Below are 14,577 nucleotides of genomic sequence, written 5' to 3' on the forward strand. Positions count from 1 at the left end.
CCTTGAATGGTAGTAGTGACTGCCATAGCCTTCTGCCTCTGCTTATTTGTACCATATATTTAGTCTTGTTCACGTTTAGTTCTGAACAGATGTTGTCAAACCACTCAACATATTTCTGAAGATTCTGTGAAGGGCCTGGAAGCAGAGACAGTAAGACTTTTGTCATCAGCAAACTTGATTAGATGATAGTTGGAGTCAGTGGACCTGCAATCATCAGTATACAAAATGAAGAGCAGAACACAGCCTTGTGGAGAACCAGCTGAAGTATACAGGAGTTCAGAAAGAACATCTAATTAATAAACCAAAGTTTGGCAGCTGGGAGACCTTCATCGTTATCAGATCTACATGTTGTGCTTTTACACAAGAAAAGTTTAGTTTTTGCAGAGATGTAATTTTCCACGAAAATGAAAAATGTCCTTTCGTTCCAAACACTATTGATTCTCACCTGTCTCATAACCGAATGTGATGCACCAAGTTTGAATAGGTGGAAATCCGAATCACATTGGTAGCCACAATGGAGGGCAGTTCTCATATTTTTGAGTGAACTTAACATGACCTTTAAAGTCACTCAATCACACGGCAGATTAAATGGAAGATATCCAATCAATAAAAAGCCCCCAGAGGTGAACCTAGTAATAAATGGTGTCTGACTTTGCTGTGTTAAACAAGCTGCTTTCACAGTTCCTAACAACAGATTACAGGCTTGAGCAGTGGGGGGAACATGTTTACCAACGCTGCACCCTCACATTTCCACCAATGCACTCTTGTACATTGTGTTCTCTGTTTTCTGACTTTTTGCTTAAAAAATGCCTTGCATTAAGAAAGAAACTGACTTTTTTTCCCCCACTTAGTAGTGGTTGTTAGTGGCCTCTCTTTTTCTCATAGGACATGTTGTTGGTTTGTAAAGTTATCTGAAGATGTGCAGGAGTGAAATGCCTTTGTTGTTCAATCATTGTTCTTTTAAACATGACTCAGTTTGAGGCACCATGTGGTTAAAGCCCCAATTTTTGTAATTACAGACTCCCATGATGCAGTGCTGCGGTTTAATACAGCTCCTACAAAGGGTTATGAAAGAGACGTTGGGAATAAAACCACCGTACGCATCATCAACTCTCAGGTGAGCAACGTTTGATGTTTTCAGCATGCATTAGTAGTAATGCAACTTTCAGTGAATCAGCCACATAATTGAAGCAGGTCTCATTCGAACACCCTCTGACTCGTCATCAGGCTGTTTTGTTTTCAGCTATAGATCGGAGTCATCAAGTCCTCGTGGACACGTGCTTACCGGGTAAACAACCTGAAACCACGCTACCAGAGAAGTTGTCAAATGTGCTTGGTCCTTTGTCACTTCTTGAATGAACGGATCAGTGGGAACAAGATGAGAGCTGCAAAGTAGTGTTTTAAAAGTTAACTCGCTGGCTTGACCGTGTGCTATTTGCCACAGAACAAAGTCAGTCACACGTAATAGGTTTGAAAAGGAGCTGATTTGAAGACTGTTACCATGAGCTGTCAGGCTCTGAAAGGGACAATTTTTTTATTAAATGTTGAAAAGAGTTGATCGTTTTTTTTTGGATTCTTTGAGAATTTATTAGAATTTTTGTCTGTAACATTATAAATGTATTTCCTGGCACTTTTAATTAATTTAATGCATCCTTGCTGGAGAAAAGCATTAATTTTAAAGAAAAAAAAATCTTTCCCCAAAATTTGTAATGATTGTACAACTATATTAAACATTATACGTTTTGACTAACTGTTTTTTGTGCAGCATGTTTACTTTCAATGCGGACTACTGAATTTCTCTTCGCTAGAAACATATAACATTACACAAGTCAAAGTCAGTGATGCTCTTGTGTTTGATTAATCAACAAGTTAGTTGGGCCTCAATTTTGTGTCTCTTCCTCTTTTTGTTTGACTTATTGTGTAACATATTTTCTGTTTTGCTTGCAGATTCTGGCGAATCCCAAGCACCAGTTTAACACGAGCTCATTGTACAAGAATGTAACGTTGGTGGCGTGGGATCCTGCTCCATACACCCTAAACCTGCATAAAGTGAGTACTGATTACATTAAACACACTTAAAACAAAAATTTCTTTAAAGCTGTTTTAGTCATCAACAAGAATTGAAAGAGAACCTTTTATGCTTTTTTTCACAATTTTTTATTTAATTGATGATGTGATAAAAATCTGCAAAGTTCAAAAGCACAAAGTCACTCCAAAGGCATATTCTCTATATCAGTTATTAAGGTTTCTGAACTCAACCGCCTCGATTGTAGTCTTGATTTTTTCTTCTGTGAATGTACGGGTCACAATAAACCTCATTTAAATAATTCCCGCCCAAGGTATTTGCAAAATAAATGGGTCGAGGCCTGGTTGAGTTGCGTTAGTAGTGTGTTAACTTGTGGTTATGTTAATGGCATTACCTTGACATTTCTGAAGAGGTTGACCAATAACCATACACTGGCTGTCAGGTTGAGTGCAGGAGGCCGAAGACGAGGAAACGGGAAACTGCAATGTAGTTAATTTATTTACTAAATCCACTTTCAAAGAAAACATACAGGCACATGGGAATAACTCCAGGACTTCAGAATCAGGACACACAACCATACGTAGACGACGACCAACAAACACTGAGGGAAAACACAAGGCTTAAATGAAAAGGGACTAATGGGAAGATAAACTGAACACAGGTGAAGGGAATAGCTAATTAGACAAGAGCGGGAAAACTAACAGGACTGAACTAAAATCACAAAGACAGGGGGAAACAATCTCAAAACTGAACTAAAACACATTGAATGGTGACAGTGGCCCAGCTAACCAATCAGAGCACATTGCACTTTTTGGGAAGAGGAGCTTCATAGAGACAGGAACTAAACAGAGCATACAGACTCGGAAGAAAGGTCCTGCTTCAATGTTAAATTATTCAACCCCTAGAGAGCATTTACAGATGTACGCTTTTTTAAAGATTGTTTTTCTTTATTCCATCTAAAACAGTTTAGTGGCAAATTAAGTGATAATGTCAATATATAATGTAATGCTTTTGAGTTATAGGATTTTTGTCCTATTTTGTCCCCGTGTCATAATTATTCAACTCCTATTAAACGCTGCTGTTTTTAAGTCACTTATTTGTATGGTCAAAATTGTGTTAAAACACAATTAAGCCTTTGAAAGCTCTATAGCAAAACTGAATTAGCTTGTGCTGTCACACATGCATACATTTAGCCCACACATATGCTTAAGTTGAGAAGCAAATTGGGCAAATCAAAAGAGCTCTCACAAAAGCTATAGAGAACATATTGTTTTATTACATTAGCAACTTTCAGTGTTTTGGAAATCTTGTAGCCATAGACTTTCTAGAGACACACAGCTGGCAGCCTTGTTCATAAGTTTAACATTTACTGTGCCAGAAAACCTTTAAGGGTATTGAAGCAGACACTAAGGCGTCCACACTAAGCCAGAGCTTTCCCCATCCAATGTTTTTTTTTTCCTCGTTCTAAAAAAATATTCCGTAAACACGGCGGCATCTCAAGAAATATCTGCGTACACACGAAACCACTGAAACCGTCTCAAACCGATGTAGTATACATGCCAGACCAGTATGAGGTGCTGTAATTCTGACACAGACACACTAAAAACAGAGAAGACGACTTGCGCATAAACCTTGCGCGCTGTATATACAATACTATTAGGCACAGTAGCTTATTTCCTTTTTTCTTTTTTACCAAGAACTTTATTGAACAATATGAAAAACCATAAATGGCCTGGTACAAAATAGGGATGAGTCACGATATTCGATTAGTTAGCAGACGCATAAAGCTTGCCACAAAGAACCGGCAAATAGCCTAATCATTATAAATGTGTCAAATATAGCAAGGAGACATTTTAATTGTTTATTAATAAGCTAGTGTTTTCTGTGTCAACAAAGATGTTGACGATGCTGACTCGCCACCTTCGCAGTATTGTGAAGGTGCCTATAGAGAGAAATGCACACTTCATACGGATTACATAAGAGAGATGTTTGTTTCTTTTCGTTTTAAATTGTTTTGTTTAAAAGTAGACATTTCAAGCTTTCTATAGATACAGTATATTTCTGAGTTTCTCTTCATTTATGAGACAAGCTCCAGTTCACATGCAATGCAAGTTATATCGCGCCAGTGCCTCCATGTCCTGATTATATTGTCTGCTATATTTGCGTATTTATTAAATCCTGGTAATTGGGTGATGAAACATTGATTAAAACTAAGATACAATTTATACAAAACGAAATTCACTTTAAAGAAAGGCTTTAGACAAAACAAAACTTAATGAAGTGGTCGAAATTATGTCTCTCCATATTGCGCATCTTATGATTAGGCTACTCATGCTGTTCACTTTTCATATAATATACATAGATGAAATAGAAAAACTAGCATTATTTAAACATGAATATGAAACTAACTTTTCTTTAATGGCTACAACACGTAGGCCTACAGTACAGAGAAATTTAACTTCAGAGCGAACGCCGTGTTACCGTGTGTGGGGTGCGTTTTTGAAATAATAATCAAATAATTCCCAGCGAACGTCGAATATTATTTTTGCCTGAAATGCCCATCCCTACAAAATACAAAATAAAAAAATGTCTTAATCAGACAAAATACTAGCATCATAGCATAAGAAAGAAATATAAAGAAATAAAGAAGTAAAAGAAAGAAATAAAAGAAAAATACATTAAAGTAGGCATAATTTTTGTAGGCCTTTATAGTAGTTGGCAGTTGTTGTTCCTTTTTTGTGACTTAAGCGGTGTCTGACTAGTCGACACCTTGGGGTGATGACATCGTTTTTGGACATCATCACAAAAATTGCGGTTTCAGTCTCTCAAAACGCCGGATCCGTCTGGATGGCGTTTTGAGAGACTGAAACCGTTATTTTTTTAAAACCGGGTGCCAGAGTGGATAAATCTGAAAACAAGCTTGACACCCTTGCGCTTTCGTGTGTACGGCCAATCCGTATTTTGTGAAACGATGATGTCATCACCCCAGGTGTCGACTTAGCTTACCCCGCTAAGTCACATAACAGCAACAACAACTGCCGACTACTACATGCTTGTATTCGAAACGCCGATACGATATTTTTTTTTATGTATACACAGGGGCGAAAATTTCATCAAAATGTTGGGGGGGACAATAAACATAACAATTCCCAAGAGCAATTTTTGAAGGGGACACCAATAATACAGGCAAAATTGTACTTGCAAGGATACGTGTACACCGAGGAAAGCCTCACTACTATTATTAGTGTAGCATGGAGACCGTTCCATTATCCTTCTTCTCAAAGTTTCTTTCTGGTTTAATGAAAAAGCTGACTAAATTGACCCAAAAAATTATTCAAAACCATAATTTTTTTTGTAAATAACTTGTCTTGTGTAAACAACTTATTTACAAAAAATGTATGGTTTTGAAGATTTTTTTGGTCAATTTAGTTAGCTTTTTCATTCATCATTTTTTCATACCTTTAGAACAACCGAATCAAGCCCAGTGTATAGTGTGTATAGATAGATAATGTTGAAAAAGTGACACAATTTTATGCAACTGAGATGACGGGAACCATGTTTTATTTACTACGGAAAAGTCGATTGAGGTCATAGACCCCAAAGATAAATGAGGGTTAAAGTAGCATTTAGATGTTTTTACACAGACATAATAATATTATGACTTTTTAAAAATAAAATGTTAAATATTTATATTTGAAATGATTTAAAACATGAAAAGATACTTTAAATGTGAAATTAAAAGCGCCAGTAGGAGGCAGTAAGTCACTGTTAATGAGTGAGTCATTGAGATTGAGTAAGGGGAGGCTGCAGACCTGGAGCCAGCAGATATACACCCCTGGCAGTTTTACGCCCCTGGTAGTTTTACGCCCCTGGCAGTTTTACGCCCCTGTTGTTCCTGATGCGTCCAGTAGGGGGAGGCTGTACAGCGACACAAATTGAGTTATGTTAGTAAATAATCTTCTTTTGTTTTTTAATTAATACATTTATTTATTTTGTATTGCAAATGAAAGGATACAAGACATTCACAGCGAGAAAGAGAAATTTTACATTTTGTCAATATAAAAAATTAAAGGTGCTTTACATCAGACTCAATGATATTATTTATTTTAGAAACCTTTGAGTTTAAAGGTTTTGAAATTTTCTTAAAAGAAGAAAAAAGGGACTTTATACCAGAGGAGAATATTCTTAAATCAGGATCATTGAATGGTTCTGTCTTTATATGGATGAATCTTGCCTAGAAGACAAAGTAATAATACCGTATAATCAAGATTTTTATCGTTAGAATGAAAATCTGACAAAAAATTATAGATTCTGTCATTTGTGTGTTAAATAATCTGATAAAGTTATTGTTGTTTAGCAATAATGCAACATTTATTATTTATAAACAATTAGCTTGGAATAGGTAGCCTATCAATTCATTTCTATATCAATGGATGGGTCTATAATTTATTTTGAGAGACAAAAAGTACTTGACGGTCAGGTTTATGTTCTATCTGGCTTAAACTTAGCTATACCACGTGTAGGTTTAGTTGCCCCTAGTCTTCTCTTCTCACTTTAAAATGCATTTTCTTTTTAATTTTCTTTTGTTGCCTGTCTTTAGCTTGTGTGAGATTGCCTCTTCTGGTAAGACCCTGTTTACTCCTTACATTAAAACATACTCCACATGGTTTCTGGGGCAACATTACAGTAGATATTGGAAATATCTGAACTTGTTTTTTTACAGTCTATGATGTGAACACACAAAAGACACATTTATAATAGGCATGTATACATGTATGTAAATCTCTCTCTAAGTAAAGAGTTGAACTGCACACTCACTCAGATATTCAAATATCATTTTTTAAAATAGCTTACTGGTCGGGACTAAAATGTAGGGTATGTGCACTTCATGTGGGTTTTATCATACTCTGTCTTTACCAAATTCTTTTTAACTTGCATCTCATAAAGGTGTGTTTGCTTTAGCTATAAGAAAATGAAAATCTATCTCTAAACTTATAAACACTCATTATTTTTTTATGACTTACAAAATAAACAACTTACAGAGACATACATGGACATGGTTTTAATGTCATTTTCAATTTTCTCTGCACAGTCCATCATTGGTGGCCAAAAGAAATCAAAGTGACACTTTTTTCACTATTGTTCCATCAATAAGTGCTTGTGCCGCTGTACTTTGAAGATCAGGAGCAAATTGATGCAATCCACACACACCTGACATCAATTCTACACACACACACACACACACACACACACACACACACACACACACACACACACACACACACACACACACACACGATAAAATCACCATGGATGTCCTTTTAAAAAATAGTTAAAGAAGAGGGGTAAACCATAGGGGAGTCATCATAATTCATAAATGGTGTCAATAAAAAAAATTGTGAACAACAGTATTGTGTCTTTCTTTTAAATGGCCTTTGGAATTTTAGAAAAGGGATAAATTGTGTTTGTCTTCATAAAATGCTGTGTAGGATACTGTTTTGTAGCTGTACAAAACATAACGACCAATAGAGAATGGTACTACAGCTAATCAAGGATCCATATAATTACACGGTACTGTATGTCTAATGGGCTAAATTTGGTTAATATCTGAATGTAACTATAAATTCACAACAACATTTTTCACTCAGTCTTCCATATAAAAACCTATGGTGAATAGGCCTATAACTGCAGTAGGTCATATACTTTTCATAACATAGTTGATCCAACTGTGTATTTTTAAATTTTCAATTCACAAAAACACATAGTCTTCTATAGGCTGAGTGAAGCGAGTGAAGCCCAACTGAATAGCTAAAGACATTTTAATCCGTGCAGATCTAAACTGTAACGTTTATATTTAAATGAACAAAAAACAAACAAAAAATATGTCTATGGACGGGTTATTCATGTGTAAGAGTCGATTTAATTATGTTATTTTGAAGTATATTCCCCTACTGGACGCATCAGGAACAACAGGGGCGTAAAACTGTCAGGGGCGTAAAACTGTCAGGGGCGTATATCTGCCGGCTCCAGGTCTGCAGCCTCCCCATATAGTTGAGATTCATTCAACTTATTGTTCAAAAAGCTGATTCATTCAGTAAGGAAACACCTCGGTGTGTTTCTTCTCAGTGCTGTGGCTTAGTTTTCAACTATTTTCGTTGGTAATATGGTGTCTAAAATGTACATAACTTAATATTAACTTCTTGTTTATTAAACTTGTATAAAATCAAAATGACATTTGTTATCATGCTGATATCTGGAGAAAAACTGCACTCTTCGTGTGATATTATATCAGATTAACTATATTAAATGATGTAAACCGACTAAATCACAGTGAAAGCGTTAAAATCTAAATGCGCACCCGGACTAGTCTAACGTTAATCTACAAGAGTGACTTTACATCACGTAGTGTATGCGTGAACTCTATTGGTGTGGGTGTGTGTGGGGGGATATAATGTATTAAACAAGCTAGGTAAACGCAGACTGTAACATATTAAACAAGGGTAAGTTAACGTTAAACGTTATAATCGCTAACATAGCAGACTACATCAGTGACAAAAGTACATTGGTACACTGTACACAATCATATATTTGTTTTTTGACATGATTTATTAATGACTCGGCATCATCTATATTAAAGAGAAAATAATCACTTCATCCGATGTTTAAAGTGAATAAAACATTGACTTACTGGAGTTCCACAACTACTCAAAAACTTAGCTCATCCCGCCACTGGAATGTGTGTGTGTGTGTGTGGGTGGTGAGGTAAAAGGGGCGGAGGCAGTGGACCAAAGCACTGTGAGGCAAGGGAGGGGGGACTCAAAATGTTTAAAACGTTTTTTTGTTGTTGCCCCGTTTTCATTTGTATTATTTTATTTCTTAAACAATTATTTTAAAAATATATCATTATGTTATTTACAACACACATATTTTAATGATATTTTAGGGGGGACAACCCCCAGATAAGGGGGGTCCTGACCCCCCCGACCCCCCCGCGATTTCCGCCTATGTGTATACAGCTAAACGCATCTCCGTGTGGAGAGGGCCTAAGCTTGAAGCTTTTTGTTTAAGCAAAAAGACAAATATAAAGCTAAAAGATAAAGCAGAAGAACAGTTTGACTGTATGAAGGACAGCATTAAATCTTCAAAGTATCAAGCCATTTTGGCAAAGAGGATGATGCCTTTGTTGCAGAGACTGAAGCTTGATGATCAATGGACTTTCCTGCCATCCCAAAGTATACATCCAAATCTACTTCATCTGGGTTCAGGGATCAGTCATATAATCTTCTTGAGTGGCCTGTACAGTCTTCATATTTAAATCTTATTGAACATATTTGGTGGAATTTGAAGAAAGCAGTGGTAACATGAAAATTTGATCTGGAAACTTTTCCCAAGCAAGGAATTATCCAAGATTGAAGTAGAGAGGTGACAGAAGCTTCTAAGCACTTACAGGCAGTGTTTATTGGAGGTATAAGAATAAAAGATTAAAATATTCTGCAAGAAATATGACTTTTGGGTGTATTTTTAATAATAATTAAAATAAATTAATAATTTTGAATTAGATTTTTTTCATTTTCTTATTTTTTTTCCATCAACTTTACGTTCTCAGAATAACTCAAAAAATAGACAGCAAAATGTCTGGGAGGTCAAGGGGGTGGAATAATTTTGAATGCAACTGTATGTGAAAAAATATTTCTTGAACATTCAAGTATGAAAACCTATTGTAGTAGACCCCAAAAACAAAATCAAGAATTTGTAAAATGGCATAATATGGCCTCTAACATTTATGATAATTTTGACGTTTTCAAACCTTTCAAACACAATCACATCTCTAGAATTGCATACTTTTCTTTGGTATTTCTCCCCACACGTGTCCAGAGAGTAGGTGATGTGGTACTTTTGCAATTCAGATAAGCGCAGGCACCATGCTGGAAGGTTATTCATATTTGTTTGGTCTGAGCTCTTCTGCTCACACACCGCTGTGAACCATAAACCACAATACCGGGGGAAAAAAAAGATCACAGCGGATTACTATAAATGCTTCCAATCTGTCCTTTGTGCCCTTCCCTCACTGGAACTGCCTTATGACATTTCTGATGTTCACAATCCCATCCATCTTGTTGTTGTGTACATGAAATGAGGCATTATGGGATACATACAGAATAGATGGGCATGACTCTATGCTGCTTTGCCTTGACTGACTCCCACAGAGTAACAGCACGTCCCTGACACGTGTGCCATCTGATGACCCCATGATTGCTTGGCAAGATATGGAAATTGGACCACTTTCACAGCAAGTCTTTCGAAAAATAAGAAAATAATATCTGACCCCATGGACAACATGAGAGCCAATTAGATTGCAGGGCTTCCAATTACCCTTTCATAAAAAGCCGTTTCTGCTATTTCTAAAATGAAGGAAGTGGATAGTAAGGTCAATAAGTAAAGCCTCTCCGCTGCAAACGACATTTCGACTACGCGACTGTCAGAATTTGCTCCCGTAATGAACTTTCACTGACGCTTACTCTGAAATCCTTCCTGTTAAGGAGCATCTCTTGCACTAAACGGTAGGCTAATATTTTAGCAAGGTAATGTTTTGCACACAATGACTTGCAATATTTATCTTAGTGTCTCTAGTAAAGGAATACAAAAGCAAGAGCCTTGATCTTCTGAACTCTCACCACGGTGGAATGAATAAATGAATACAAACATGAATTCCTGTGGAGTACAATGTGCTAAATTGTTTAAGAAGATAAAAACAAACAAGCAAACCCACCCAGGTGAGAAAAAGTAACGTAACGCATTACTTTCCATAAAAAGTAACAAATCATTATTACATTTTTAGGGACTAACGCAATATAGTAATTTATTACTTTTAAAAGTAAACTTTTTCCAACACTAGCCACGCTATCTTTACAGTTGCAATGTAACGGAAGTAGCAACAGATGTTTTCTTCAGTATTGTGACGCATCTGAGTGAACCAAATTATAATTATAACCAAAAAGTAGGGCGGAGACTTGGTTTATCCACCTGTTGTCGATTGGATTGAGGCAGGTCTGAATTGTAACAGGGGCTGATTTAAGCAGACTAAATGATTGAAGTCTGGCATTTCCCCAGTTATGACATTTTGATGAAACATTACAGGGTCAATAATAAATAAAAAAATGAATCGTTAACAAAAAGATGCATTTAGAAAATAGATTAACACAAGGTAAGGCACTAATACTTTTTTTTTTTATCAACTCACTTTTTTTTTTGTAGTGGTACTCAAATCCAGACTACAATCTGTTCACACCATACGTGGAGCACAGGATGCACTTCCCCGCTCAGCCTTTCTACATCCTGCACCCGAAATACATCTGGCAGTTATGGGATGTGATTCAGGGTAACAATCTGGAGAACATTCAGCCCAACCCACCCTCCTCAGGGTTCATAGGTAAGACCAGCACATACAGATTCACACATGCACATATTCTGTGCTACTGTTTCAAAACTCCAAGAGTGAAATTAGTAAAATTGCTCAAATAACTGTTTTAAAGCCACTTTCAGAGTCCCAATCAAAACTCTTTCCAGTATTTGAGGTGAAACACTCATTTAAATCCTAGTCGGACAGCTCAAACAAACTGATTGTTCTTTTTTGGCGCCACAGAAATTGCACACTTCACCTTCACTTTACACTTCGTCCCCAAATGCACATCTTGTAGCCGTCTTCCAAGAAAAAAGCTGTGCTTTTAGAAATCTGTGCTTGAAGATGTTTTATTTGCCTCTCAACTGTCATGTTTCCATCAAGTGAGTATTACCTTTAATGGTAATAGTGACTGTTCACCAAAGCAGCAAGGTAACAACGAAAAGCCACAATGGAAAACATTGTCACTTAAATTTTCTTCTCAAGGTTTTCCCCTTTTGGGTTTGCATCTAAAATATAATGCTCACAGAACGGCACTTGCGTCGGTCTGTTGTCAGGCATATGATGCCCCCATTTTTCATGAGCTGAACTCAAAGAACTCAAAAGTCAAAGACTTTTTCTATGTCCACAAATGGCCCATTTCTCTCAAATATTGTTCACAAATCTGTCTAAATCTGTGTTAGTGAGCACTTATTTGCCAAGATAATCCATCCACCTCACTGGTGTGGCATATCAAGATGCTGATTAGACAGCATGATTATTGCACAGGTGTGCCTTAGCTGGCCACTATAAAAGGCCACTCTAAAATGTGCAGTTTTACTGTATTGGGGGCCCGGGGGGCTCCAAAAATCAGTCAGTATCTGGTGTGACCACCATTTGCCTTACGCAGTGCAACACATCTCCTTCGCAAAGAGTTGATTAGGTTGACGATTGTGGCCTATGGAATGTTGGTCCACTCCTGGAGTTGCTGGATATTGGCAGGACCTGGAACACGCTGTCGTATACGCCGATCCAGAGCATCCCAAACATGTCTCAATGGGTGACATGTCTGGTGAGTATGCTGGCCATGCACAAACTGGGATGTTTTCAGCTTCCAGGAATTGTGTACAAATCCTTGCAACATGGGGCCGTGCATTATCATGCTGCAACATGAGGTGATGGTCGCGGATGAATGGCACAACAATGGGCCTCTCGTCAAAGTATCTCTGTGCATTCAAAATGCCATCAATAAAATGCACCTGTGTTTGTTGTCCATAACATACGCCTGTCCATACCATAACCACACCGCCACCATGGACCACTCGATCCACAACGTTGACATCAGCAAACTGCTCACCCACACGACGCCATTCACGCTGTCTGCCATCTGCCCTGTACAGTGAACACAGGGATTCATCCATGAAGAGAACACCTCTCCAAAGTGCCAGACGCCATCAAATGTGAGCATTTGCCCACTCAGTTCGGTTACGACGACAAACTGCAGTCAGAACCCCGATGAGGACGACGAGCATGCAGATGAGCTTCTCTGAGATGGTTTCTGACAGTTTGTGCAGAAATTGTTTGGTTATGCAAACCGATTGTTGCAGCAGCTGTCCGGGTGGCTGGTCTCAGACGATCTTGGAGGTGAAGATGCTGGATGTGGAGGTCCTGGGCTGCTGTGGTTATACGTGGTCTGCAGTTGTGTGGCTGGTTGGATGTACTGCCAAATTCTCTGAAACACCTTTGGAGACGCCTTATGGCATAGGCCTTAAATGGTTCCAATCGTACTTTACAGATAGGAGTTTTTCTGTTCACCTTAGTGAATTTTCTTCATCCGTTGCTCCTTTTACTTGTGATGTTCCCCAAGGGTACATATTGGGACTAGAGGTGGGCATTGATAGATTTTTTTAATCTAGATTAATCTCACTGGAAACTTGGAATTAATCTAGATTAAAATGGCTCATTTGAATTCTGCCGAAGGCATTCAGAATATGTGTGCTACCCAAATAATGACTAAAAGTAAGTCTTGGAGAATAGTTCGCCTCGCGTAGAGATGTGAATTTCTGCCAAAAATGCCATTCGACAATAGAGGAGCAAAAGTCGAATATCATAAAAAAAAATTTTTTATAAATAAATAAAACGCACAATTACAATGACAGAAAGGGAGGCCAATTTCATCTTTAGCGATTTGTCATCAAACAAACTGTTTATTAATTGGACAAGTAACATGTTTTCGTCGTTTTTTTTTAACATAGTAGGCTAATTGGAAGAAGAAAAAAACAATAAGCACGACGTAGATATTGATCTGATTGACTGACTGATTCGCGAACCGATTTAGACAGATCTGCCAACTTGTTTGATGAAGTCTTTGAACAGAATCGACTCAAAAGAGTGATTCATTTGTAAATTGAGCATCGCTCATGCCCATAAAAAAGATACAGCGCGCTTGGAATAAACTCATTTAACAATATGTAAAGTAACGAGAGGAACGTCGCCCAACGTAACATGTAAAAGTATACACCTTGTGTCCCTGACAGGAAAATACCCTGCTGCGCGATTTGCGCGAAAATAATACGATATTCGAAAAATCTATTTTATGATCCCAACCCAACTTTGAGAATAGATTAACGGGGAAATTTTTTTTATCGCCCGATAAGAGTCCCACGTTATCGCAGCACGTTAACGCAGATAACGGCCCACCACTAATTGGGACCCATGCTGTTTTCGTTGAACATGTTGCCTTTCGGGTCCATTTTTAAAAAACACAATATTTCATATCATTGTTATGCGGATGATGTCCAAATCTCTTTGCCCATCAAAACAAATTATAAAGTTTCTATTAAGCCATTTCTTAACTGCCTGAGAGACTTAAAAATATGGTTAGATCAGAATTGTCTGTCTTAAAGAAAATAAGACTGAGGTTGTTGTGTTTGGTCGTCCTGGGGATCTAAGTGCTTGTGTAGATGCTTTTGGCTCGTTAGGATCACACATTCGTCCATTTACCAAGAATCTCGGTGTGATATTTGACAGTGTTTTTAAATTTGAAAAACAGATTAGTTCTGTTGTAAGAGCCAGTTTCCTTCAACTGAGACTAGCCGCGTTTCCACTGCCGGGCCAAGGCCGAGCCGCGCTAGTGCGTGCCAGGGCCAGTCGCGTTTCCAATGTCACTTCC

The 14,577-nt window shown here is 37.6% G+C and overlaps 1 protein-coding gene across 3 annotated transcripts in view; it reads left to right on the forward strand.

Annotated features, from left to right (window-relative positions):
* st6gal2a (ST6 beta-galactosamide alpha-2,6-sialyltranferase 2a) overlaps window positions 1–14,577 on the forward strand; it is an 88,582-nt gene that overhangs the window by 52,743 nt on the left and 21,262 nt on the right. For all 3 annotated transcript variants that reach the window (XM_077215281.1, XM_077215283.1, XM_077215282.1), the window contains exons 3-5: window positions 1,020–1,117; window positions 1,948–2,049; window positions 11,282–11,456. In XM_077215281.1, the coding sequence (XP_077071396.1) occupies window positions 1,020–1,117; window positions 1,948–2,049; window positions 11,282–11,456 (375 nt within the window). The remainder of the gene's footprint in view (window positions 1–1,019; window positions 1,118–1,947; window positions 2,050–11,281; window positions 11,457–14,577) is intronic.

This window comes from Siphateles boraxobius, unplaced genomic scaffold (genome assembly GCF_051911475.1).
Source record: "Siphateles boraxobius isolate OS27281-9 unplaced genomic scaffold, OSU_SipBor_1 7, whole genome shotgun sequence".
NCBI lineage: Eukaryota > Metazoa > Chordata > Actinopteri > Cypriniformes > Leuciscidae > Siphateles > Siphateles boraxobius.